This window comes from Pleurodeles waltl, chromosome 1_2 (assembly GCF_031143425.1).
Source record: "Pleurodeles waltl isolate 20211129_DDA chromosome 1_2, aPleWal1.hap1.20221129, whole genome shotgun sequence".
Lineage (NCBI taxonomy): Eukaryota > Metazoa > Chordata > Amphibia > Caudata > Salamandridae > Pleurodeles > Pleurodeles waltl.
The window spans coordinates 1,032,965,088-1,032,991,357 of record NC_090437.1 but is presented as its reverse complement, the minus strand read 5'-3'; the positions used below and the strand labels follow the sequence as shown (position 1 = coordinate 1,032,991,357).

General features: G+C 44.4%; 1 protein-coding gene across 6 annotated transcripts in view; it reads left to right on the top strand.

The window, feature by feature from the left end:
• Positions 1-26,270, top strand: part of NWD2 (NACHT and WD repeat domain containing 2) — a 647,771-nt gene that overhangs the window by 557,171 nt on the left and 64,330 nt on the right. For all 6 annotated transcript variants that reach the window (XM_069202124.1, XM_069202129.1, XM_069202125.1 and 3 more), the window contains one exon: positions 13,576-13,779. In XM_069202124.1, the coding sequence (XP_069058225.1) occupies positions 13,576-13,779 (204 nt within the window). The remainder of the gene's footprint in view (positions 1-13,575; positions 13,780-26,270) is intronic.

Below are 26,270 nucleotides of genomic sequence, written 5' to 3'. Positions count from 1 at the left end.
AAACTTGCAGGGTATAATTCAAGACAGTTTTAGGATTTAGATTTTCCAAGGCAGCACGCTGAACTGCTTTCGTTAATGTACTCATGAAAGGCTCAACAAGGACATTAGCCTGTGGCCAAAGAGGTATGCTCTTCTGATCCTTTGCGTAAGATGACCTAGAAAGTGTCTGAATTCTCAACTGTTGAAAGGCAACAGTTTGGAACAGACATTCTCGGATGTTAAGATCGCAGGAATACCCTGTGTTGCAAAGATGCCATCTAATCTATGGTTGACTCTCTCTTGAGTGATAGATGAGAGATCTTCTATATATGGAAAACAGGAGTACTCATCAACAATCACCATCAGGTAATGTCCATTATCAAGAGGACCGAAAAAGTCAACAGCTGTTCATTCCCATACATACTTTGGCAGCTCTGACATGCTTTAGGGGTGTTGAGTGGTTTTCGTTCACAGACAGTTGCTTTGATGACAGGCCTTCCACTCTCATTCAACTCCAGACTCAGTCTCTGACAGTTTTGTGGCAATGATTTCACAATGTCCTTCATGAGCTACTTCAGTTATCTGTTGTCGCAAACTCTCTGGAATAACAATTCTCAAGCCAGTCAGGATAATACCTTTTAAGTCACGGTCAGTTCATCTTTGACATTTTTGAACTTCTGGTATTCACTGGCACAAGGTCGAGCATGCCGGAACCAAGACTGGTGTGTAACAATGTCGTTCAGTTTTAACATGTCTATATCTTGACTCATGGAAGTTTTTGGATCCTGAAAGACTCCGTAGGATGATGACTTAAGTGTTAGAATATGTCGATGTGAATGCAGGTTTAGAAGGTTGAGTTTGCGATAACACACTGGAGAATAAAGTGTAATACATAGCTCATTGTGTGGCGTATTCACTGGTGGTTACCCAGGTTGGGAAGGACCCTACAATTGGTGATGAGATAGGGAATAGGTAACCTGAAGTGCTCTCCCAGAGAGTTTGCTGTGATCCAAGCAAACTGCTTGTGCATGCAACATGTGTCTTCTTTGAAGAGCTGAATCGACAGTTGGAGTCAAAGCGCAACTCCAGTGGATGTAAAGCAATTGAACATTAAGAAAGCTTTACTGAGAAGTCTAGGCATCAGTGGATAAGAGACTACGACCAAGGCCATACAGAAAGGTACTGCACTACTACCCAATATAAAAGTGTACTTTATACGGAGCACTACTCCTGAAGGCGGATACAACCAGGTTTTGGAAGTGCAGCAATTAGCAATTGCAGACTATGCAGTAACGCTGCCATCAGAAGTGCTGCAAGGCAGAGATCACCCAGGTGTAAAAAAATCACAAAAAGAAAGCCTGAAAACAAGACCACTCAGATACATGAAAAGGTCATCTGCTTACCAAAAGTCAGAAAAGAGAGTCAGCATACTGCTACTGAAGGTGACTCAAAGAGAAGTGCCTGGAGTTGTGGTTACAGAGCCATTATACCTACAGCGACAAGAGGCTCAGCATAAAGCCTTTCTGCCAATGGAGACCATAAAAGATGATCCTGAAGCTGGCACATCAGAGGGTCTGGTTGGGGGTATGAATGGTACAGAACATGATTTCTGGCAGATGGAGTCAGAGAGAGCTCTTTTCGCAGTGTTAGGCAATCCTGTGAACAGTTACTATGTTGGCATTTTCCTGAAACCACCACCACCCTTCGTTACTGACAAAAAGCAAAATATTACCAATTGACTGCTTGGATACATTTGATGATTTCATTGATTGCCTGGAAGAGACAGATAGCAAAAAGATTATCATATACCTCAAGAATCATGCTGGTGATGGTGCAAAATAAGTCATAAGTAAAATGCAGCAAGCTGATGAAGTTATGTGCTGTCAAATTAAAGAAGCCTTGAATCTCAAGTTCAATCCTGTGCCGAATGAAAATTACAAAAGGTACATTTTCAGTCAATAACGACAAAGAGTTGGTGAAACCATAGATACAATTGTTGAGAGACTGGATACGCTCATAAATACTGCAGATTCAATTAATTTAATGATGAAGAAGCAATACGTCTCAGAGTTATTGACGGATGTCTGTCAGGTTCATTCAGACGACGAATGCTGAGAGAAACTCTTAGTCTGGAGTGATCTCTCATGGTTGCCAGAACTGAAGAGCGTGGTGATCAACAAGCTGCTGACATGGAGGCCAGAGGTGCCCAAAGTGAGTCAGTCATGAAAAGTAAGCAGAAACACAAAGCTGAAGGACACATGGTGATATCTCCATTGAAAAAAAATAAGTTGTGTTTCATATGTGGGATGTCATGTCCACATGAAGATAATTATCGTGCCATTTGACGGATATCCAAAGGCTGCGGTAAAGAGAAGTGTTTTTTAATGCTTTGCAAGGCAAAAGAAAAAGTGAGTGGCTCACGGCGAGAAGACAAAATAGCAGACTGATCATTCAAGAAGCGATGCCCACAAGGCCAAGAGACATCCTTTGAGACAAATCGATATCAAACGGAGTTGATCGTCATGCAAATCATTGTCAAAATGTTTGTCAGTATCGAGTGAAAGTGAAGATGTTTGTGCAATGTCAATGTTTACCACAGAGAAATGTACACATGTTGGACTGGCCACATGTGAAGAGAAAGACCAGTCAAAGAAAAGCCAACATGAGAAAGCACCCAAGTCATTCAAACATTTTCAGAAGCTTTCACTGTATATAAATGGTTGTACAATACCTTTCATCATCAACAGTGGTGCGTCAATAAATATTATGCCTGAGGAGAAATATTATGAACTATCTCCACTACCACAACTGACCGCATCAAAAACAAAAGTGTACACATGGCCTGCATCGAACCCCTTTGAAAAGTAAAGGTTCATTCATAGAAACTATAAAGCAGAAGAAAACAAAACTGCAAGCTTCCATTCACATACTTTAAGGTATGTGTTTTTTAAACAAAATTTTATCAGAGCAGTCAACCCCCGGAAGGGCTGGAAGTCATTACAGCATGTATGTCCACATGCCATATACTTCAACATTGAAACAATTGCTATGAGCATAGTGAGGAATTGTAATACAAGGCACGCCATGAATATATTGGTACAACCCTCCCCACTTGAAAACAAGTACTCCTGCCATCCCCCTTCTCATCTAATGCATTCCCCTGCCCCTACACAAGGCACTCAACATATCCCACCCTGAGTGTTGTACTTTGCATTCCACTGCAGATAGGAAGTTAGAAAGTTCTCATTCTCCCGCACCATTGGACACGCTAGCAGGTGAAGGGGGAACACTTAGGGGCATCTGGGTTGGGTTCTTTGAGGCAATCTACCAGGTGGTCCCAAGCCTTGGCCTTATCTAGTGACCCATGCCTTCTTCGCGATTCTTAGTACAGCACTGCACTCTCATATCCTGCTCATCTAAGGAGACCTTCTCTCCATTTAGTCAGTATTGGGCCCGTGGAGCTTTCCAATACATGGTAATCTCATGCTTCACAAGGATGAGGGCCAAGTCTACAAACCTGGTTGTAACCTTAGGTTTATAGGGAAGCAGGAGCCTCTTTAGTAGGCATGCCAAAGGAGAGCAGTGAAGAGACTTTTGAGTAACGATACACGCAACCACCATTTCCCAGAAAAAGGTAACTTCTGGACAAGACCACACCATGTGAAGCACTTCAGTTCCCTACTCCCCACATCTGGGGCAGCCAGTCAAGGTCACATGTTAGAGCTATGCAATCTTACCAGAAGTGAGATATGCCCTGTGTAAAAAACAGAAATTGATCAATTTAAATCTGACATTCCTAGAGATAGTGTATATGTTACTAAGTATCATGTCCCATTCAGAGTTGACAATTGGCAGTTCCAGGTCTGCCTCCCACTTCTCATGTATTTCCCTCAGGGACATCATAGAATCTGCCTGTATTGCCTGATAACAACTGGTCAACGGCCCAATATGGCCCTTTGTATTGCACATGATCTGGAAAATCGCTTCGGGGGGAGCTCCAGTTAGGTCAGTCTGCCAATGGTTATGAAGTGTTGCTACTGCTGCTCAGTGTAAGAGAAATCAGCCTTAGGTATTTCAAAGGTGTTTGAGAGGTCGCCAAATGTCAAAGGTTCTCCGTCCCTGTATAGGTCACTGTGGGAAAGTGCCTCTTTTGACATGGTTAGCCCTATATTTATTGCCTTGAAAAATGATGTGGTGTCAAACTGTAAGTGCTAAATAGGTTACCAGGGCCAGATCTCTTTTCCCCAAACTGTACTGTGATTGGCACTTCAGCCACCCTTGTAAGGCCCTAGTAAATGGTAACCCTGGTACCTATGGGATGGGTACAGAAAAGGGCACCCAGAGCTGTAGCACCAATTGTGCCACTTGGAGAGGCCCCACACCAGCCTCATGCAAACTGTCATTGCAAGTTGCATGACAAGATAACCCCTTGCAGGCCTTACAGCCCTAAGTCAGGGTGCACTATAATGTAAGCGAGGACATATGTGTATGAGCAGATATGTCCCTAATTTGTCTTTGCTAAATTATTTGACATAGTGAGTGTACAGGGAAGCCATAGTAAATTCATGTGCTGGACACTGGTCCCCAGCTACATGATGGCCTCTTTGAATCCTAGGTTGTTTGGTATCAAACAACTCATAATAATAAATCAACACTGATTCCAGTGTAGGTTTTATTATAAAATGCAACCAGAGGGCACCTTAGAGGTGCCCCCTGGAAAACCTAATGCCCTAGCATGGTTGCTGACTGGTCTTAGCCAGCCTGCCACCACCAGACATGATTCTGGACTCTTGGGGTGAGAGCCTTTGCTCTCAGGAGCCAGAAGACAAAACCTTTCCTGGGCAGATGTGTCACACCTCCTCCCCCATGCAGGGCCCTGCTCCAGTGGTCAGTTTCAAAGGCCTTGCTGTCTTTGAAACTGACCACTAGAGCAGGGTGAAATCTGACCCAAGCCTTTACTGCTAGCATCAGAAGGCAGGCCACAGGTTGTACCTCAACTTTAGGCATGAAAATCAGCAGGAAACCTTGAGAGAATTAGGGAAGTGGCCACTCTCAGCCTGCACCACCCTCAGGTGTGGCAGGCAAGGTGACCACTCGATTTCATTTTCCTCCATCTTGGATGGTAGGAAAAATAGCCAATTAGGGTCAGGGTTGTGTCCTCTTCCCACAGGAAGTGGTCATTTAGTGGGTGCAGCCACCCTAAGGTAGGTAGCCCATTGACTACCACCAGATACTCCCCATAACACTCCCTAAATACAGTATTTAGGTGGCATGCCATGACCAAGACCTTAGGGTTGATGGACACAAGAAGACCAGGACAAAGAAGACCCAAGGCACAAAAACTGAAGCTCTGCTACACAAAGAAAAAAGGTGCCAAACCCTGCCTGCTGCTCCAAGGATGTTCCAATCATCACTGAACTGTCACCTAGAAACCTAAAGGACTCCACAAAACCACAGAGCACCTCCAGCCTTCTGAAACTTTCCAAGAACCTCCTTCAGAGTGAAGGCACCACTCTCCTGCGCCCTGCAGGCAAGGAACCCGTGAAGTCCCTTTTTTAACCTGCTGCTGACCAACGACTTTGGCGCAGCAACCCAGCCAAAAACCATACAACAGCTCCAAAGGAGCTCCAGAGGACCTGCCTCCTTACCAACCTTAGTGGCAGTAGGACCTTCCACGGCTGTGGTACCCTGGGTACTGGCCCACGGTAACGGACCCCCAAAGGCAGACACCCAGAAGCAAGATCTATTCTGGACTCCCAAAAGTCCTGAAGCAGGCACCTGTGGAGGGACTTCAGGACACCTGAGACCCACCACAAGAGTGTCCCAGTTGACCACAATCCACTCTCAAAGCTGCCTGCTCCTGACCGCAAGGACTCCAAGATGTATGATGCCTGGCTGACCTATCCACGCTTCACACAGCCTCCCTGGCCCCTACACCAACTAACCAGCTGTGATCCTATGGTCACCAAGCCCTTGTGACCTCCTCCCTCGGACTTACCTTTAAGTACCTCTGTGCAGTGTGTTTCCAAGTGGCCCCATTGCCCTTTGTACACCTGCTCCAGGATCTTCAGTCGCTACTCCCGCTAGAACCGGGAACCACCCGAACCTCTCCAGCTGGACCACCATTGGAACTTTCCATTACCTCATCCTAAAAATAGAAGGTGACACTTGTGACAGCATTGCCTTATTTTATATGCATTTTTCTATTTTTACCATTGATCCCAATGGTGCATATTTATTCATAAAACAGTGCATTTTCAGAAATTCAAAAAAAGTACTGACCGTGTAATGAAGATCTTGGTCTTAAACAATTATAAAAATATACATTATTTTTGCCTACGTTACCCCTCATAAATCAGACAATACCCCCTAGATAAAAGGCAGGGCATTTGCAATGCAATCCTATGAAAAGGCAGCACTCACAGCAGTGAGAAACCAAATAGGATGTTGTCACTACCAGGACAGGCCACACAACCAAGGATAGCTAGGGCCTACCTTAGGGGTGACATACATGTAATAAAAGGGGAGTTCTGGGCCTGGCAAGTTAATTTAGATGCCTGATCCCCGTAGCAGTAAACTGCACACGCAGACCCTGCGCTAGCAGGCATGAGACAGGTTTGAAAGGCTACTTCTTTGGGTGGCTCCAGCAGCACTGCAGGCCCACTAGTAGCACGTAATTTACAGGCCATGGTTATAGGGACACCACTGTACAAAGTACTTACTAGTAAATGAAATGGGTAAATTAGGTATAAGCCAATCGTACCCAGTTTACAAGGAAGAGCACATGCACATTGGCACTGCTGATCAGTGATAAAGTGACCAGAGTCATAACGTCAGGAAAAAGAGTCAGAAAAATTAGGATGAGGAAGGCACAATTTCTCCTGTGCACAACAGATTCCTCTGACAGTGCGCACCACACAGTACAGGGACTTTGTCCTGTGTTCCTCCAACTGTAGCTCTCCATTGATGAAGTGGAGTCCCCCTAGTTATACTGAAGTTGGCCTTTGAAGTTGGGGTGGTTCAAATGGTTCTCCTTTGAACCACAGATGCCTCCCCTAAATTTCTGTCCTGTCTGCCATGGGGCCCTGGAATGAAGATCCGTGTCTTTAGTGGGGCCATGATCAAGATCCGAGAGGCCAAGTGTCAAAACCTCTCTCTCCAATCTAGCCAACCAGGCCCTCGGATGGCAGAGATCTGTCATTTCAGTTGTCCAAGCTGTCACTGGGGAATGCACTGATGTGTTTTCCCTCAGTTAAATGAAGCTTGAATTAAAAGGCACACAAAAGAGATTTTCGAACACAGAATTGCCCACTTTCTAGAAATGGCATTTCCAAGTTATTACTGACAAAACAACCTTTAGAATTGGAAAAGGTTTGTTATTGGGAATATAATGATCCACAGCAATCCCCTGTTGCAGCTAGGATTAATTATAAACTTTCCCCCATATTAATCTATGGGTGGAGTAGCTCTCAATGGCAGTGAAAGCACACCTGGGCATTCTTCACTCCATGCGCACATGTGCTGTGGTCCACACACAAGTATGCAGGGGTAGGCTGGACACAAGCTTTGAGAACATCCCAAGGACGCAAGTGCACCCATACAGTCCTGCTGTGTCAGGTTCTGTACATAACTGTTAGAAATTGGGTCTTTGGTTGGCAGTCAGGTTACCCCCTGTCCAAGCAAGGACCCTCATTCTAGTCAGAGTAAGTTACACACAATCCAAATTGTCCTGTGCCCACCCTCTGGTAGCTTGACACCGAGCAGTCGGGCTTAACTTAGAAGGTAGTGTGTAAAGTATTTGTACAATAATTTTTTATAACACCACAAAAATACACCACACAGTGTTTAGAAAAATAAAGAATATTTATCTGGTTAAATGCAGGTCAGAACTATCACGATTCAACAAGTACACATTGAAATATCACTTAGAAAATTATAAAAAGTAGTCTTTAGTTCTTAAAAAGCAGCAACTGTTTCTTGCAAGCACAAAGTACCTGGTTTGCGTTCAAATTCTCCGGAAGGGACGGAAGAGGAGGATGTGTGGAAAACGGGGAGGTGTGCGTTGGTTTCTCCGGGCACACACAGACAATGTGTTGATAATTTTCCATGCAGGGAAGGCGTTGGAACGATTTCCGGCGTGCTGACTTGGATCTTCTTCCCTTGCCAGATCATACTACCACTGTACAGCACAACTAAAGAAGCCATTGGTAAGAGCTGGGATTATGGTTCAGAGGGAGATGAAGGGTGTGACACCCACTTCTACCAGGTACAGCAAAGCATTCTCACTATGAAGTTAACTCTTGACAAATGCATCACCTCCTTACATGTAAGCATGACAGGAAAGGCTTGCCCAACCCTCATGTCTGATCTTCCTTTTGTTCCTTGTTAGAATTTTCATCCTTGGCATGGTCTCCCTTAACTTTTTGCCTCTGTTCCCCAGGTTGTTGATGTGTGCTGGACTCTGATTTTACTGTTTTTGTTACTCTGGGCACTTTACCGCTGCTAACCAGTGCTAAAGTGCAAGTGATCCTTTACAAAATGTGTATGTAATTGGTTTATCCATGATTTGCATATTTGGTTCACTGGTAAGTCCCTAGTAAAGTGCACTAGAGGTGCCAGGGCCTGTAAACCAAATGCTACTAGTGGGCCTGCAGCACTGGTTGAGCCACTCACATAAGTAGTTCTGTAATGATGTCTCAGACCTGCCATTGCAGTGTCTGTGGATGCAGTTTTACCTGTAAATTCGACTTGGCAAGTGCACCCACTTGCCAGGCCTAAACCTTCCCTTTTCTTACATGTCAGACACCCCCAAGGTAGGCCCTAGGTAGCCCCCAGGGCAGGGTGCAGTGTATGGTTATGGTAGGACATATAGTAATGTGTTTTATATGTCTTGACAGTGAAATATTGCTAAATTGATTTTTCACTGTTGCAAGGCCTGTCCCTCTCATAGGTTAACATGGGGGCTACCTTTAAATCTGATTAAAGTGTAGATTCCCTTTGGGAGCGGATGGACATGTGGAGTTTGGGGGTCTCTGAGCTCACAATTTAAAAATACATCTTTTAGTAAAGTTGATTTTAAGATTGTGCGTTTGAAAATGCCACTTTTAGAAGGTGAGCATTTTCTTGCTTATACCATTTCTGTGACTCTGCCTGTTTGTGGATTCCCTGTCTGGGTCAGTTTGACAGTTGGGCTGGTTGCACCTCACACTAGACGGTGACACAAAGGGAGCTGGGGTGTAGCCTGCATATCCTGATGAGCCATCTGTGCTAGGAGGGAGGGGAGGAGTGGTCACTCGCACCTGAAAGGGCTGTGCCTGCCCTCACACAATGCAGTCTCCAACCTCCTGGTGAGTCTCTGGGGCCTGGCCTGGGCAAGGCAGGATTTCACATTCCAAAGAAACTTTACTTTGAAGTAGGCCTACTTCAATGGAGAAACTGGGTATAAGAAGGGCACCCAAAACCACAGACTTTAGAACACTTCTAGAAACAAGAGGAACCTCTGCCTGGAGAAGAGTTGAAGAGCTGAGGAGAAGTGCTGCCCTGCCTGTGACTGTGCTTTGTGGAGCTATCCTACAGTTGCTGCTTCTGCCAGAGTAAGAGGGCAAAGACTGGACTTTGTGTGCCTTCCATCTTGTGAAGAAATCTCCAAGGGCTTGATTTAGAGCTTGCCTCCTGTTGTTTGAAGTCTCAGGGACAGCAAAGACTTCTCTCTGCCAGCACCTGGAGTCTCTGGAGAGACTCCTGCTCTGACAAGGGGTGCCCTATCCAGTTCCTGGACCTCTGAAAGGAAAGCTGGTGGAAATCCAAGAAAATCGACTTTGGACGACTTCGGACCGACGCCGCTGCTGAGCCCGGTGACGCCGCCTGCAACCGACTCCGTGATCCTCGCTGGAACGCGACGATCTTCGCAGGCCCGACACTGCTGCAGCCCTGCTGAAGTCTGCGACTCCGTGGAAGTCGCCGCACCACGTCGTGACCGACGCTGCTCGAAGTGCACGGAATCAACGTTTCGCCCCGACGCCACGATCCCCGACTTCGCGCATCAATTTGTTTTCGTTAAACTGGTGTTGTGTCATTTTGTAGTGTTTTCATTAAGTTACTTTGTGTGTTGGTACAAATACTTTACACCTAGCACTCTGAGGTTAAGCCTACTGCTCTGCCAAGCTACCAAGGGGGTAAGCAGGGGTTAGCTGAGGGTGATTCTCTTTTACCCTGACTAGAGTGAGGGTCCTTGCTTGAACAGGGGGTAACCTGACTGTCAACCAAAGACCCCATTTCTAACATTCCTTCAATAGAGAGGGTTTCTTCAATGAACATGGGTTCTTCAGCCCCCCTTCTTGAGTCTGAATCTTTTTTGGCACAACAAATACTGTGGAGTGTGAGGTTGTAGGGATGTGTGAGTGAATGATAATGCAGGTGGTGAAGGCGGCTGTGTATTGTAAAGGAATATTGTGCAGTACAAGGGGCTGCCTTGCTCAATGTGAGAGTATTTTGTTCGGTGTGAGCGGCACACCAGTCTGGTGCTTAAGCATAGAGATGCTGTAGTGATGGCACAGAAGCAGCCAGTGTGAGAGCTCCCAAATCCCCCAAAGAAAGCACATGGAACGGTTGTGGGGTGCATGGGATGTCTCTGCAGGAATCTGGGGGATCCAGGGTCTGAACGAGCTTCAGGGGAGAGACATTTATGTTTTTAGGCAGTTTTGTCTGAGGACACAAGGGCTTCCCTGATTGCATGATCTGCAGGTGTGGCACATCCAGATCCAATGAGTGCAGATGGGCATTCCAAGGACAGACTTGGCATCTGCCTGCTAGGAGATGGGACATAGGAGGGCAGGAGGCCAGGAGAGGGACCAGATGACCCAGAGTAAAACCTAGAGATTAGCAACACTTTGAAATTGATATAGCCAGGAGATCCCAACATGGCAACCAGACATGCATGTTGCTAAATTCACACAGTGCGTGTGCCTGCTGGCCATTTTGGTGTAGTTGTAATGGAGTGATGGAGTCTGGCACCAGCAGCCAGAGGTTCTGTGATAGTGGTGTTAGAGAAAGCAGTGGCCAGGACTATCAACATGAGGCTTAGTGATGGGGTTGGTTGCCACAGAGTAGCTAGGTCCACCAGTATGGAAGGGAATTGGGAAAAAGGGGACACTGTAGCCACCCCTCTCAAGCAGCACTATTTTATGTCCATCAGAAAAAGTTAACCAAAGATGTAGAGGTCCGTCGGCTGGCACTACTAGATCATGGACAACCCAGAAATACAATGGCTCAACCAATGGCATATGAAGACTCACCCTAAAAAGGTAGTTGGGGAAGGGGGAAGAGAAAAAAGAGACAAAGAGAGACTATATTTTTGGTTGTAGCAAGAGGCCTGGCAGACAGCTAACGCTTATGTCTAAAAAATTATTGTAAATATTAGAGAATACTGACTACAAACATACAAAAAGCTTCTGGAGAAAGGTAGTCAACAGCACTGCCACCAGTACTGTTCAAAACAGGTAAAAATATTATATGTTGGTCTTCCAGCTTCTTGGGCAATGTGTTCAGTCAGATGGGTAATTTAAACTTGTACACCAACCAAGAAAAACCGAGGAAAATGGTCACATTTTGTTACAGCAGCTAGTGCAGAGATAAATTGTTGGTAATATTTGGCCATTATTTCAGCTGGAAGATGGTGGAGTTGATCGGTCTGGCAGATTTGGAAACAAACAGATTACAAAAAAATGACTTTCCTCATTTTATCTTCACTTTCCTCTGCAGAAAAGAGACTGAATGAATGACACCAAACTTATCATGAATTTAGGACTTTTCTCAAGAAAGTGCCTTTGCTTGGTTTGGTGTAAATTAGCTCAGTAGTTTTCGAAATATTAAGGCCCTCATTACAACCCTGGCGGTTGGCGGAGAAGTAGCGGTCTCACCGCCAACAGGCTGGCGGTAAAAAAATTGGAATTATGACCATGGCGGTTACCGCCATGGTCATCCGCCACTTCTCCGAACTGACCGCCAGGGCGTAGACGACCGCTGGGCTGGAGACTTGGGTCTCCAGCCCGGCGGCCGTCACAAGACCGCGGCGGTATCATGACCCAGCTGACTGCCATTGATTTCATGGGGTTGGGCACCGAATCCCTTCCCTGGCACTGATAGGGGTCTCCCCCATCCCGAGTCCTTCCCCGACACCCCCCTCCCCACCCATACCCCGACATCACTATACAGACACACACCTGACACGCATGCAGACACCACCAACACACATACCCGCACACACACGAACAAACATGCCAACAGACACACACACAGTCATACACACACACCCACATTCAGACATACACGCACACATCCATACAGACATACATACAGGCAGACACGCACACATTTCCAAACACACTACACCCCGCATGCATACACACACTCACACACCCCCTCTTCATACTCACACGCACACCCCCATGCACGCACACAACACACAACACCCACCTAGCCCCTCCCCTAACGGACGATCAACTTACCTGGTCTGTTGATCCTCCGGGAGGGGACGGGATCCATGGGGGCTGCTCCGCTACCAGCACCCCGTCATCAGAACACCGCCACGCCGAATCACGTAACGTGATTCGGTGGGCGGTTTTCTGTTGACGGGGCGGTGGAGGTTGAGCAACCTCCACTTCCCCGCCGACCGCCAGTATGGCTGCTGGCGTCTCTTCGTCCGGAAAAGGACAGAGGGCTGCCAGCAGTCATAATTCGCTGAGCGGTCCCTCGGCGGTCTTGTGAAAAGACCGCCGAGGTTGAAATGACCCCCTAAATGTTATGCTTCCTGCCTCCTTTTCGCCACTCGACTTTATTTTGTTTGGTCATGCCCCATTTTAGATCTGTTTTTTTTTTTTACAAAGAGAGTATTGTGTGTTTTTGTTATGGGGTTTTATACTGTTGTCCCCAGTTCACTCCTCTTTTTCTCCCAACTGCACCTTCCGTAACCTCTGTTTGCGAATATGGTGCTGGCAAGTAAATGAATGGTGAATGGTGAGGGGTTCCAGTGGCACATTAGTCATATAGCCTTTACTGGTATGTCTCTTTTGTCTCACGCCTTGATTCATGAGTAGCTTGTCCCACTCACGCTATATGAGAGAAAATCAAGCAAGCTACAAGAAGGACAAGAAGTCTGCTTGGAACATCAGTTTTGATAAAGTGACTATAAATCTAAAAGTCAACTTTCTCACATGGAAAGTCATCTATGCTTTTAGAAGTTTCTTGAAACCAAATCACGATTGTCAGGGTAAAATGCCACAATTTCTAATTCCAAAGATTCGCACAGACAAATGCACATAAATTGAGCCTATCTGCCTTAGTGATATTCTGAATTGGGCATGCAATTCCCACTGAGGAGCAACCTTGTGATTGGCATGCATATCAGGATTTACAGTCGTGTTTTTTTATGTATATGTTTAATTACATTCTACAAACGAATTATTTATAGTAAACTGCATACTAAAATACTGTCCTTTCTAAAAATGAGTTGTAGTCAGAAAGCACAGTTTTTTTCTGCCCCTCCATCCCCCCCGCAGCTTGCCGCAACTCTATAATGTTTTCTTTACATATGTACAGGGGCTTCTGGGAGAGAAATATGGGACCATCCGGATACCTGGAGAAGTTGAATCTTCAGAGTTTGAAATGATCCTGGATGCCGCCATCGAGGCAAAACTGGAAACAAGGCTTTTAGAGGAATGGTATTGCAGAGACGAGAATGCTGTGCCGCCAGCTTATTATTTGAAATCAAAATCTGAAATGTTAAGGAATTGCAATAATACAGTAAGTTGCTTTTCAGTCATTGTTATATTTTAAACCTTCGCATTACTTACCTACACATCCAATTATACATTCGCCTTTCTGACAACTAATCTAATCTAATCGTGTAATTTAGAAGCTATATCCTGTACATTTCTTTTCTAATTCAGAAAGGTTTCTGATTATCAGTATAGCTGCAGGAGCTTGTAAAAAGCAGAACAAACGTCTCGAAAACACGCCATATTTAAAATGTTTTAAGCTTATAAAGTTGTGCCTTAAAATGCTTCATCAATGTATTTAACTGTTTTGAGATCTGGTAACATAGCCACCACCGCATTACAGAAAAACAGTTGGAGCATATATTTGCAGAGACAAGGGGCAGCAACAGAGCAGAGCACTGTCCCACAAAAGGGATTGGTGAACACCAGCGTCACCTACAAACAGGACAGTGGGGAGATATTTGAAAAAAATGAGGACGGAAGTACAGGAAGTGCGCATAAATTATAGAAAACAGAAGTTGACGGTCAGAGCTTCATATGTGGTCGCCTCCAAATCCCAGACAGCGCCTAGGCCTTCAATACCAGAACCCTTACCCAGTGTTGGAAAGGTCCCTGCAGTATTCCCTGCCTTGCTCTCTGGCCATGACCTAAAGCAAGCTCCTCAGGTCAACCTCCAGTTTCCATTTGCAATCTTTTCAGATCCCACTATGAAGAAGATGTGGTGGTTAAGACTTCCCTCAAGTTGGATGTGTAGTCTTTTTACCTAGAAGACAGAACTGTTCCTAGTTGGATGTCTGTGGCCAACAATCCTGAGTTAACGAGGCCTAACCCGAACTCCCAACCAGCACAGAATGAAATATTCAAAATTGATTGTAATAAATACTCCAAGGGATATCTATTGATTACGAAAATGTGAATACATAGGTATTATCATTGACCTTTGAATGTGCATCTATGACCCGGTACTGTTGCAATAAAATATTAGAATGTTTACCTATGTTGCATGGTAATAAAATCAGCCAGAACCAACATGGCGTCATATTTGAGCCCATAAAGCTAAATAAATAAATCAATACATTAGTACATTTCAGCTTGACTACATGTACTCTTGCCTCCCCCAACCTTCTCAACCACTCAAAGCCAAGTAACTTTACACTTTCTCAGATTTCAATGCTTCCTCTCTGTTTTTTCCCAGATAGAGTCAAGATTGGTTCTTCTTATGTGTTTTGTGTGTTGTTGATTAGTATCAGATGTGGATATATAATTTACATACTGATGTTTGAATATGCAGATGTATGTCGAGAAGAAAAGTTCAGTGAAGCAGCATAGAAATGCTGCCACCTGCTGCAGTAGTCTCATTATAGCACAAGGTACATCACACATGTTCCAGATAGTGGTGAAATATGGGCAAGTATTAGGTATTAATAACATATGCTACGTTTTGTCATCATATGGGCTTGTACCTTCATACCCTTAAGCACATGCAGGGGTGGCCATCTCTGACTGGGTTTAGCTGAAGTAAAAGAAAAAGATTTAAAATATGGCAACCCATGCACGTGAAAGTGAGCATACGTACACAAACACAAGCAGAAATTTTCCAATGGTTTTATAGACAATTAGAAGATTAACCCTGCCAAAGGTGGCAGAGTGGGATCTGACTTGTTGCAAGTGGGTGTGAATGCTTGATAGCAGTGTCTGGGAAGGTAATGGGGCCTCACTAAGAAACAGCAAAAAGGTAATATTTTAAAAAAAGAAAAAATAATGTTCCTGGCACAGAAGGGGACTACTTTTTTTGAAGACATGTGGATTGGGCACAGGCCTAGCCCTTATTATGACAATGGCGATAAATGCCACCTACCGCCGCGGCGAAAGCAGCCAAAAGTCCGTTGCCGCGGCTACCATCCATTCGTCATAATATGACCTCAGCCGGATTTCCGCCACAAGAAGGGCGGAAATCCGGCTGTGGCCATGCTCGTGGACGGTGTTAAGATGTCGCTGCTACCACCAGCAGCGCCACACCCGTAGACCGCCGCCAACCGTATTATGTCAAATAATACAGCCTGGCGGTGTTCTGCTGGCGAGCTCTGCTGGTGGTAGCAGTGCCCCATCCTGTCCCAATCCAGAAGACTCCCTGGATGCAGGTAAGTCGGGTTTCCGACAGGGGACAGTGTGGGGGTGTTGTGTGTGTGGGGTGTGTGCATGAATGTGTGACTGTGTGCGTGAATGCAAATGTGTGTGTGGTGTTGTTTGCGTGTGTGTGTGCATGTGTGAGAATGTGTGTACGGATGTGTGCATAAATGAATAGATGCATGCATATATGAATGCGTGTATGCCTGTGTGAGTAAGTGTGTGAATGCTTGGTGTGTGCCTGCAAGTGTGCGTGTATGGGGGGGATTGGAAGGGAGCTTGGATGGAAGGGGAGTGGGGGTGCATCTGGGGGAGTGTCAGGGGGGTGGGTGGGCCTCCTACCAGTGACAGGGAGCGAACTCCCTGTCACTGGTAGGGCCTTCCACCATGGTTAAACCATAGCGGTAGGCAGGGTTAAAATGCTGCTGGCAGTACATTAGCGGCCGCCGGGTTGGAGATTGTTATCTCCGGCCCGGCAGCTGCTACCGCCATGGCGGTCGGTGTGGTATATTGGCAGGTTGGCTTCGGCAGGTTGGCTGAAGCCAACCTGCCATTGTCATAATGTGGCGGTATGTACCGCCACATTTACACCGACCGCTGGGGTCATAATGACCCCCTAAATGCCATCACTCATAGCGAGGGGAGGTAATGACTCAAGTGGGTTCTCCTATTGCCTCCTAGCATATCCTGTGGTTGTTGGGTCACAAAATTTAAATGACACTACAACTAATCAGTGGATGAAGTGAGCTGACTGAAATCCCCACATCTATATATATATGTATTTTTTAAGATAGTGTTTGGTAAAACAAACATTCACGGCTAATGCTAGAACTAAAGAAGGGCCATAAATATACACGCCTAACTAAGATCTTCAGTTAAATCAAAGTATAGTTCCTTCTAAATTAGTGGTGGTATTAAAAATGGGAATTAAAAAGAAATCGGGGAGATGATTCTAAAGAGTTCATAATAGAAAGTCTAGACCCAGTTGGGCATTACTTTTGTAAACAATATTTTGTACACAATATTTATGTTTGGTGATGTTTCTCTATATGAGCAGCTCTCTATGGGCACATGTTCATGCCAGCTCCCTCAGAACTTAAGCAGTTTATGGTACATTCATGTCAAGCAAACTCTTCACTGTTCCACAGCATTAAGGCTTCTTATGCAAGTTTCTCCACCTGGGAGTGTTTTCTGAGAAGAGGATTCAAAAGGGCCTTGTGTACCCAAAGATGTTAGACTGCGGATATGAATTCTGGGAAATGGTCATAGAATGCAACAGTTCCCATGATCTCAGTCAGACAGCTAGCAATTCTTTAGTGTAGCAAGAAGAGACATCTTCATCAGCCCCAAGTAAATTCACCCTTGCTTAAGCAGGTTTAATGGATGGTTTAATGGATGCATGACAGGGCTAATGATGGCAACCCTTAGGCAATCCTTAAAACCTCCCACTCTCCCTAATCTCAAATCTTCAGCAATGTAATGTACTTCCTGTTCCAGGAATTTCCTTTGTTGAATTAAATCCCAAACGCATTTATAGGTACGTAAAATCCAAGTTGGTGAAATATTGTTTCAGCTGTGTAGAGGTGACACCTACTTCGCAGCATTGCTATGGGGTTTATTACAACTTTGGAGGAGGTGTTAATCCGTCCCAAAAGTGACGGTAAAGTGACGGATATACCACCAGCCGTATTACAAGTCCATTATATCCTATGGAACTCGTAATACGGCTGGTGGTATATCCGTCACTTTACCGTCACTTTTGGGACAGATTAACACCTCCTCCAAAGTTGTAATAACCCCCTATGTCTTTTCCAGGTCATCCCACTGAAAAAGATAAAAGATAAAAACTCCTTCAGCAATCACATGGTCCATGCTTTCCACATCAACCCAAATCAGAAGGGCATATTCCACTAAAGAAGAATGGTGTTACTAAACCCACTCACTAATAGGATTTCTGCTGTTGTGAGGGCCCTTTTAGGACCCGGGTTTGTCATCCCTGTTTTAGCTTAGTTTTACAGTTTATGTTTTATTCACGCTTCATTCATGTTAGCAAGACTGCTTGTAGGAAAGGCTTTTACACATTTTATCAGTTTTCTTTTATTCTACGAAAGCAAGGAACATGGTGCGTATTTAGATTAGCCTTTGCCCGACATATATAACCAGTACTTTCTGTCCAAGGCTATGGAACACAGCACACAATATGCTAGTTTGCGTTGCCCATACATGAGACACTTTCTATCACCCAGACACAGCATTATATAAGAACTGTATCCCCAGTGTGATATGGTTTATTATATAAACCGTGCACTGACCCAAGGAGGGCATTACAGCCACGACAATCCTGGGACGCATACTGTGTGACATGCAGCTTGGTTGGCGCTGATCTGGCCGCTTCCTGAGAGGATTACCATCTACACAGCAGGCTGATTCCTTACACTTTATCCAGGTATGGTGCTCAGGCTAATCCCTTAGATTGGGCCATCCAGAGGGTTGCAGCCACTATGCTCTCAGAAATAGATATAGGGTTTGGTAGGAACCTCTAGAACATGTAGATCCAAATACGCCATGTCTGGATGGTTCATATCCTTTATCATGTTTGTAATGCTGATTATCTTGCTTTGTTTCATCTGCCTAAATAGCACAGCTCTCTCTTTATATGCTAGATTGCTATTGTTTCAGTAAATACATTGAAAACATAGCTTGCATCTTTGTGTCCCACCTTGGCATGCATGAGTAACTGAGTCAAAGGGGTATGATCTGTTTCCACGGCTTCCCTGGGAATTTGGAGTGTTATGATCAGGTTGCCATAATCACCTTTTGCCCTGGTGGGTTTGAAGGTTTGGGTGAGGCATTGTGAGCTAGCCAGGAGTTAGGCCGGCAGGTCCTGACTGCGTGGAGAGACTCAGTCTCCCACACTTTTGCCATTCTGCCACCCTAAAAATGCAGTCCTGTTGCCAAAGTGGAACCACATAACATGGCGCCTCCAACATATGAATGTACTTATTTAGCATACTTATTTAATGGCCCTCCTGAGTAGTTTTCTCTTGTATGCCTGAGGTGCCCTATTCATCTCTATACAAAGACATATGTGATGTTAGGGAACTATCCTTCTCAGCTGTATAGGTAGCATCTATATTTTCTTGTAGATTGTCTGAGCTTAAACATTTTAAAGGATATCCCACTTGATGGTTCAATCGCTGAATTCTACAAATGACAAATTCAGTAGTTATTCCAGTAAACTGTAGACATGCTGCCTCACCAATATCAAAAGAGTGCCCTGAAAACTGAGAATAAAGGAGCAGAACAGGGACTAAATCAAGAACAAGCAAAACAACCCACCTCCAGAAATGGTTCCACAATGTGGAGTCTTACATAGTGGTTGGACATGAAATTTTATTTTATCCTTCTCTCTATTGATCCCGGACTATATGAATTTTGATGTTCAACTCTAAGAATGATGAACCTTGATGATGGGAATATAAGGATGTATCAAGCAAATTGCAAATAATTATTTGGAGTCCAGAAATATTGTGACCTGGCTAAAAGAAAAAGTTGAATCATAGTATATCTGCTCCTTTCAAAACCCAACACTTTGCCTACAGTAGCATAGGTTGGAGTGACAATTTGCTCCATCTAAAGTCCACTACTTTCCCTACAGTTTCTTACGTTGGAGTGAGAATAATTAATCTGATCCATCCAAAGCCCAACATTTTACCTACTGTTGCTCATGTTTGACCCTCCAGAATCCACCACATTCTCTATTCTTGGTTAGGTTGGAATGGGAGTATTAAATCTAATACCTTCTAAGTTCCAGCACTTTCCCCACTGTTGCTTATGTTAGAGTGGGACTAGTAAATGAGATCCCTTCAAAGTGCAACACGTTGGGTGAAGTGGGAGTAGTATATCTGTCCCTTCCAAAATCCAACACTTTTCCCAATGTTGCTCAGGTTGGAGTGGGCATTTTAAATCTGTCCCCTCCAAAGTCCAACAGTTTCCCTACTGTCACTCAAGTTAGAGCGAGAATGGAAAACTTTACCTCTTCAAAACCTTCCCTACTATTTATTTGAGATGGGAATAGTAAATCAGACCCCTCAAAATGCAAAATTGTTTCTCCTGTTGCTCAGGTTCCAAAAGGAATAGTAAATCTGCCCCTTGTGGAGCCCAACACTGTCCCTACTGTTGCTCAGATTAGAGAGGGACTCAAAAACCTAAACCATCCAAAGCCCAACACTTTGCCTACTGGCTCATATGTTTGAGTGGGAATAGTAAATCTGACCCCCTCTAAAGTCCAACACTTCCCTGTTGTTGGTGAGGTTGGAGTGGCAGTGGTGAATCAGACCCAACCGTACTTGTAAAGATTTATCCTCAACTAAATAAGAACCATTCTATGAAGAAACTAAAAGAAGAATGATTCTATCCTGTGAGCATTTTTCTTAAGCAAAAAATGATGCACACTAGCTGACTTATAATGATTTTGTTTTTTGTTTTAGTTTAAGAAAAATCATGAAAAGAGGCTACCGCATTCGCTTGAGCACACCAGTGCTCAAATTGTAATAATTATTCTTGAACTAAATGAAAAGCCAGTGCAGGATGGCAGCCCCACATGTGCACCTGCATGGTAGTGATCTTCTAACAGTTTAGCTTTTAGTTTAAGAAAAACCATATTGAGATAACCACCACACACGAGCACACATTCTAACCATTCTAGGTTGAACGAAAACTGACAGCAGCAGGTGGTGGCAGGAAACTTATGGGTTAGAGAGGCAAGAACTTCATTCTTTAATAAAGTGTTGGCAGAAAGTAGACGTGGAACAGAAAGACACAGAAAGAGAGAACACATAGTCCTTCAGTTAATGAACAGTCTGACCTCAGCAATAGAAAGATACATTCCTCCAATCAGTACACAATGAGGTGGAAAATTTCCTAGGGGGAGACAGAAGAGGAGTAGGGGGGAATTCCACTGAATCAGGAGCTGGAAAGTGAGATAGATAAGAAAACTATTGATTCATTAGCCAGGGCCAGACACAAGCCTCACCACAAATCGGTAGTGGATGCAATATTTCTTATTTCCAAACAATAGCAGAAGCTGTCTGCACGTGAGACCTAAAAAGACAAATCAGCTACTTAGGTAATTGTAATGATGATATAAAAATGGTGCAAAGTACTCCTCTATATGAAAATAAAATGTGTCTATTGCACTGTGTCTAGAGGTATCACCTTTCTCAATAAAAGAAGTCAAATCACTACACAAAAATAAAAAGCAGCATGCATTTAAAATGATTACAACAAAAAAAAAATTACACATAAATTGGAAAATATAAAATATATACAATATGAATACAGTAGTTGGTACTACCATTACAATCTTGTTAGAAGGTCAGTACCCTCTTTACTATGATATCTCATTCTATCTAGCTGTCTACTCCACATTTAGCTGATTGCCCCATGTCCCATCTTTGAGCTCCCTTGTTCCGATAATGAAGTAACAATGTACTATGTCAGCCATACTTAGGGCCTAATTACGAGTGTGGAAGTCCTCTGACCTCTACACTCCTAGTGGCTGTTGGACACCACGGCTGTGGCGGTCAGTTAGCCACATTAAGAGGTTGGCGGGCAGCCCGGCAAACCTATCTCTGTCTCTGCTGGAATCAGAGATCCTGACGGGCTGATGGTGCAGGTTGTAATCAGATGGTGTGGCTTTGAAGTCAGCACTGCCCTGCTGATTACAACCTGGTTCTTCGCCAGCCTTTTCATGGCGGTTTCACTGTCATGAAAAGGCTGGCAGCGAACAGGTGTAGGGGGCCGCATGGGGACCCTGCCCGTGGCATGGGCTGTTCAGGGGTCTCCCTGCCCAGCACACTCATAACGTGCACTGTCTGCTGTGTGCATTACTAGGGTGCTGGTGCCCCCTGCGGGCTGCAGCACTGCTGCTGGCTCAATTTTGAGCCGGCAACAATGCTGCTTCAACTTTCCCGCTGATCTACCGGTGGAAAGCTTGTTTTCCGCCTGTCAGCCCAGCAGGAAAGTCTTAAGGGGGCCGCTTGGGGAGATAGCCATCATAATGGCAACCAAAGGAGTTTGGAGGACGGGTGTTCCCCGTCAAATTGTAATTGGTACTTCTTTATACTTTTATTTTTTGCATTTAACTCCCAACTACAAATGGTAGATGTACTTTTTTATGATAAAAGACTTCGGTCTGGGGTTGTCCAGCATTCTGGGAGGTTGTGAGATGGGAAGATGCACTAGATATGCATATTTGGTTATTGTGGTAAGGTGTCCCAGAAGAGACACTTTTTTAACAACAACAAAGTAATTTACTGTTCTAACATCCATGAATTAATATCATAAATGTTCAAATTTATGAGAAAGTGTTTTATTTGCATGGCCACTCCCATTATTTTCCTGGTTGGCATTGCTAACATTTGAACTCTGCACACGCACTGCTGTCTAACCTCTGTACATGTGCTAAAACATGATAAGATTAATTAATCTCAGACTGATGTATTTATCTTCATAGTAAGGTCATAGCATATGGTGCAGGAAAATATGCCAATTGCTTGGAAAGGGGAATGTCACCTGTGAAGTCATCAACAAGTGTGTCAACCACTAGAGTGGCAAGAAAAATATTGTTTCAGATCTCCATTTTGTGCCTAACTCCAGGTGAACCTGTCAAAATAATCCTTTTTGACAGGTGAAAACCCAACTTTTAAACATTAAGTTACCATAGGTAGGTCTTTTAGCCACATGTAGTTGTCTTGTATTTAAAAGTACTGCATGCAGAAATTTTATTTTGGGATTATATAGTGTAACTATTCCGCAAAAGCTTTTTTCACTGTAAAGGGGGGTTGTTATCCTATGAAAAAAACTAGGAATCATAATAAAATTACAAATTCACTATCTCCAGTTTGGGACAAACTACTGGCATAATTCAAGAATTATTTGTAATGTTTATTAAAAATCCACTTCTCTGGTGAAATTGGATTTTTAGTTCATATATACAAAAAGTGACATTTAAGAAGTTAGACTTGTCTGCCTATGCCTCCAGTAGGCATATTAGCATTAGCCTACTGGTAGATAGTCCAGTCTGTGCTTCCCCTAATGAGGTATCAAAACTGCACCTACAGCAGAAATAATGTGCGAGCATTGGGTTGTTTGTTGAGGGGGTGTAAGCCTTACTGACACAACAGCCACTATTCTTGTCAGAGTGAACCCCAAAAATCATTAAATTAACCTGTATCTATTCCTCTGCTATTTATCACAAAAGCAGCCAGGCTTCACTTAGAGACAATTTGTAATGTATTTATGCTGAACTGATACAGTAATCAAGTAAAAACACAATACTAGAAAAATCCCACACTGATTTATAAAAATGTAATAAATTGAGACCAAAACAACAAAAAACAATCAGTAGAACTGGAGATATGCATTTTCAAAGATTTAAGGTAAGTATAGTCCCTAAAAGCACAAAGAGCCAATCGTGGTTATCTGGTATTGTAAGACCGGGTAAAAGGCACAAGTTCAGGCTGATCGCGATGGAGCATGGGCATGATACAAGGACCAGGCTAGTCCCACTGAAAAAGTTACCTACTGGAGTCCAGCATGAAGAGTTCCATTTGCTGACAAAGGGCCCTCTTGGAGCAGGGAGAACATTGTGGATGGTTGTCGCTGTAGCAGGAAGAGGAGGCCTGAGGTCTCAGACAGTCGTCACTGTAGCATGAAGATTCTGTCGGGTGTCTTTGATGGTCGTTGCTGAAGATTCACATTGGCCAAGCCTGTAGGTGGCAATGTTGTAGAACTAAGTGCATCTCCCACATTGCCGGTGGTCACAGGTGGTAGCTGTAGCATGAAGAGGCTGTGCATTGGTGGTTGGCACAGGTGGCCAGATATTTGAATGAACAGACCCTTTCACAGCCACAAAGATCCCAAAACTTCTGGATTTCTCCTTTTTTGCTAGGAGGTGCTCAACTGATACGACACCAAGAGTCCATGACCTGAGAGGCACTTTTTGGGGATCAGGAACTCACTACAGCAGAGGCCAGCAGTGGTCAGGGAGGTTCAGCTGCAGGTCCAGACAGGTCCAAGCAAGTCCAGTGCAGCAAGTCAACATGGAAGTTGCAGAAGGGCCTCTGAAGCTTATTGTGTCCCTGTAGCTCAGAGCAGACTGTTGGTCAGCTGACTCATGCACTCGCCTCAGCCCGGCGATGAACGATGCAGGTCCAGTCTTCCTTCTCAGACAGCAGGGCAGGTCTTAGGCAGTAGGGAAGTCTTCTGCAGCTGTGCAGTTCTTCTGTAGTATCCACAGGTCCAGGAATATACTGAAGAGTGGGCCTGAGAGTCCCATATTTATACCTGATGCTACCTTTGAAGTAGGAAAAGCTTTTGGAGTGAACTCCCAGAGATGCATCTGGAATTTCCTCCCTCCCTGCCCTGGTCCTAGTCTCTCTGCAATCACAATAGGCTAGCTGAGGCACTATATTCGAACTGCAAGTGTGACAGGTGACAGCTCAGCCCCACTCATCAAGTAAGGACGGCCATCCTGCCAACATGAAGGGCCTCTATTGTGATACTGTCTGGGAGGAATACACAAAGGCCAACTGCCACCACTACAAGGACATGTGCAACATAAAAATACAAGTCCAAATGTTAAAATACAACGTACCCAGCATTATGGGGTGTTTACAGCTTAACCTAGGAGTGAGTTTTTTGTATTAAAAATGAAGATTTAGGCCTGGCAGACCCTTATTTTGCCAGATCAAAATGGCAGTTTAAAACTGCACTGATAGGCTGCACCATGGTTTAAAGGGCTACCTAAATAGCACAATAAGTGCTGCAGGCCCACTAGTAGAATTTAATTTAAAGACCATTGGCACCTATACAACCACTTTATTAAGGACATAGACATAAATAAAATAGGCCTATTGGGTTAAGATAATCTGATCATATTTTAAGGGGAGAGCATAACCACTTTAGCACTGGTTAGTAGTAGTAAAATGAGCAGTATCCTAAAGCCAACAAAAATGAGTTCAGAAAACAGTAGGAGTGAAGGCAAACAATTTGGGGGTGACCCTGCAGAGAGGACCAGGTCCAGCACATTGGTGTAGGCTTTTTCACAGGAAGACCTGTGTATGAGATGTGTGAAACATGTCAGCTCAGGAAGGGCAGCTGGGTAGTGTTCAGGAACTTTATTACCTTAAAAGGGATCAGGATGAGAATTGCCCATTCATACTTAAGCATAAAGGAAGTCCTGGGAAAGAAAAGGCTTTTGTTCCATATGTCCTCAGATACCCAGTTTGGCACCAGCCCTGTAGGAAGGACAGCTGCTTCCAGAACCAATTTGGTGTAGCTAAGGAGGAGTGGACTTCTCATCTCCCTAAACACACACCTGAATGGCACACATGCTTCCTTCAGTAGCAGTAAGATTCTGCCATGTTGTATTTGCCAAAGAATAATGTACTGTGATAGCTTGCAGTAAGGAAACAAGATGAGCGGCAAAGGTTGGAAAGGTTGCCCCAGGGATGATTTTCTCATTGATGAGTGTCCAAGAGTCACCCCCACCCACTGGCGAGTGAGACCTGCAGAGCTGGCACCTCACTCATAGCTTATCAGAAAACGTGAAGGAGAACAAAAGAGGACTGGACTTACTCTTTGAGACCTGAATGACTGAACTCGATCCTACATGTACTCAGGACTGAGCAGTTGATTCAAAGGGTCCTGTGTGGCTACAGGAACACAGCAAGCTGCAAGAGACCTTTTGTCCTATCGTTTCCAGTGGACCGGTAGCATCTGGACCTGGACTGGACCCTGATGGTGCTGAAGAGAGTCTTGATACCTTCCTTGCTGTATCTGCTTTTATGTGATATCACATTAAGTGAGCACTGGGGGCGCTGAGTTCAGACACAGTCTCTGCCACAGTAATGGGCTAAACATATTTACTGTGAAGATGAAATCTCCGCTGGTGACTTTTTAAAGTGGTGGGGCTGGGAGTAAGAGGGTGAAAGTTCAAATGCTAATTAAGGGTAATGGGACTTTCACCAAGAAAAAACTGGAAAATGTTGGCAGCCTGCCATGAAAGACGCATGGCCAATCACTATGTAGCTTAAAAATAAGGCTTCACAGTGATTGGCTACTCATATAATTCTCCTGACCCCATGCAGCCTTCTGTGCCCTAGCCACCAGAACCAATCCTCGCGCTGATATCAGACTATTTTCAACAGCAAACAGAATAAGAACAGTGCCAGGGTTAGTTGGATCAGGGAAATCCATCACAAGGGAGACTAGGAAGCTGTGTCAGTGTTCCACTGGCTCCCTAATATAGCCCAGATTTGAGAGGACTAAAGTGTACATGTAAGGCTGTACAGAACAAGACACCCGTCCAAACCGGCATGCACA